At 59.4% G+C, this 2,242-nt stretch overlaps 1 protein-coding gene across 4 annotated transcripts in view; it reads left to right on the forward strand.

Moving 5' to 3' along the window:
* Window positions 1–840: 840 nt before the first annotated feature.
* Camsap2 (calmodulin regulated spectrin associated protein family member 2) overlaps window positions 841–2,242 on the forward strand; it is an 88,197-nt gene continuing 86,795 nt past the window's right edge. For all 4 annotated transcript variants that reach the window (XM_036202965.1, XM_036202966.1, XM_036202967.1 and 1 more), the window contains exon 1: window positions 841–1,689. In XM_036202965.1, coding sequence (XP_036058858.1) covers window positions 1,551–1,689 — 139 coding nt within the window. In that variant the 5' untranslated portion in view covers window positions 841–1,550. The remainder of the gene's footprint in view (window positions 1,690–2,242) is intronic.

The raw sequence follows: 2,242 nt of genomic DNA on the forward strand, positions 1-2,242 counted from the left end.
CGGTGTGGGGGGGGGGCGCCTATATGACAGCTCTGCTCGGGAAGTTGGCAGTTACTATCAGGGAGGGCTTTCTGGTGGGAGTGACTATTGTGGAGGGGCTTAAAGCCACAAGGACAAAGACCACAGTGACAGGACCGGTGCACAGGTCTGAGAAATCTCGATCGGGGAATCGAGAGCGTTCTGACAAAACGAATCCATAGAAATCTACGAAAAATCATAAGTGTGGATTTTGTGTGTGTGTGTGTGTGTGTGTGTGTGTGTGTGTGTGTGTGTGTGAAACGATTTCTGCTTCTTTCTGTGAGTAAACAGAAGGCACCGAAACACTGTCCCCTCACTTAGAAAACTTCGGTGGGGAGTATCAAGTTAAAATGTCTTTATATGAAAATAATACCGGTTTGGACACTTTAACCCTGACCTTCAACCCTGGTTAAACCCCGTGGGTGCCTTAACTCACAGCACCCCTCCCTAATTTCGTGGTCAACCAGCTGTTAACACCGATCTCTCAGGGTGACCGCAACGACTCAACGGGTGGGCAAGGCAAGTTCGCAGCAATACGCGTGTGACATAAGCAGCCTTTGGAATAGACATCAGTTCTCTTGGCTGAAACACGTGTAGCTGGAGGGGAAAGCCTCTCTCCTCCCTTTCTTTCCTGCCCTCCTCCAGCAGTGTCAGCGGCAGGAGCCCGAAGCCGGGGACTCGGGCGGGCACTCTGGTTGATTAATGGGTAGGGGCGCGGAGCCCGGCGCGGGCGGCGGCGAGGCTGGGCATGCTCAGTGCGCGCGGCGGCGCGAGGCCGCGGCGGGGGCGGGGCCGGGCGCGCCAGGCGCATGCCCAGTCTCCCCATCTGCTCTTTCCATCCAGTGCCGCAGCCGGAAAACCGCAGCGGCGGCGGCGGCGGCGGCGGCGGCGGCGGCTGAAGGGGAGCGACGCGGGCCGGCATCGGGAGGGGTAGCGGAAAATACGAGGACCAGCCCGATAAGGCAGGAGCCGAGGGCCGGTGATTTGCGGCCTCCTCCAGGCCTCTGCCTCGGGCCAGGAAGCTTCGCCGAGGAGGCGGGCGGCGGCGCCGGGAGCGCCGGGGAAGCGCCGGGCCGCGGGCGGCTCGCGCGCTGCAGCGATTCTGACGTTTACGGCGGCGGCGGGTCCCGCGGCCCGAGGGGCAGCCGGGAGTGAGGCGGGGCGTGCGCGCTCCGCCATGGCCGGGACACTGTCCGCGACGTGATCGTCCAGGCTGCCCCCGCCCGAGCATTCCGGGCCCTCGCAGCCGCCACCCTCCTCCGAGCCCGTGTGACTAAACGGAGACAAAGGGGAGGCGGCGGGGCAGACCCGGGGCCCGAGCGAGCGCGGGCGGCCCGGCGCCGCCTCACGTCTATGCCCGGGGCCGCGGCGACTCCCGCGGGCGGCGGCGGCGGGCTCGCGACGAGCACAGCTGAGCTTTTCCGCGCCCGGAGCCCGGGAGGGCCGCGACCGGCGCGGACGATCTGAACTCCCCTTTCCGTCACACCATGTGAAGGCTGTTGTCCCGCCATCCCGACCAGCCGCCGTGAAAGATGGGGGATGCTGCAGACCCGCGGGAGATGAAAAGGACGTTCATTGTTCCAGCCATCAAACCCTTTGACCACTATGACTTCTCCAGGGCCAAAATCGCCTGCAATCTGGCCTGGCTGGTGGCCAAAGCCTTTGGGACAGGTAAGTGGTGTCTTCCCTTCCTCTTCCTCCCGATGGTGTCCACATCCCGGTTTTTGTTCCTGATTCCAAACCCCCTCCCCCTCCATGTATGTCTTCCGGTACAGGTTCAGGGAGATGATGGGAGACTAGCACTAGGAGGAAAAAAAAAAAAAAGAAGAAGAAGAAGAAGACAGGTTTGGTCCAAAATGAGGTGCCCTTGACTGATCGCGGGAGGAATTGACCAGATTCCTTTTATTGGATAGCGTGTGTGTGTGCGCGTGTGTCTAAATTCAACGAGCAAATTGTCGTGTTTTCCCAAAATGGCTTGAATTTGTGGTGTTTTCCTCATTGTGCGGCATACATTTTCCTCGCAGTCATAATTGTGATTACCCTACCAAGAAATCTGAGTTTCTTTATTGCTGGGAGAAGGTGGATGGTCCGTGGTGCTGTATTGATTTTGACATTTGTAATGGTGGCTGCTATTCATGCTCTGTAGGATGAAAGGTGGTCCCTGGTGAGGTGCAGTATTAATTTTTGTCATTCTGGATTCCTCTATCCGTCTTCCATGCCCATG

This window comes from Onychomys torridus, chromosome 11, assembly GCF_903995425.1.
Source record: "Onychomys torridus chromosome 11, mOncTor1.1, whole genome shotgun sequence".
Classification (NCBI taxonomy): Eukaryota; Metazoa; Chordata; class Mammalia; order Rodentia; family Cricetidae; genus Onychomys; species Onychomys torridus.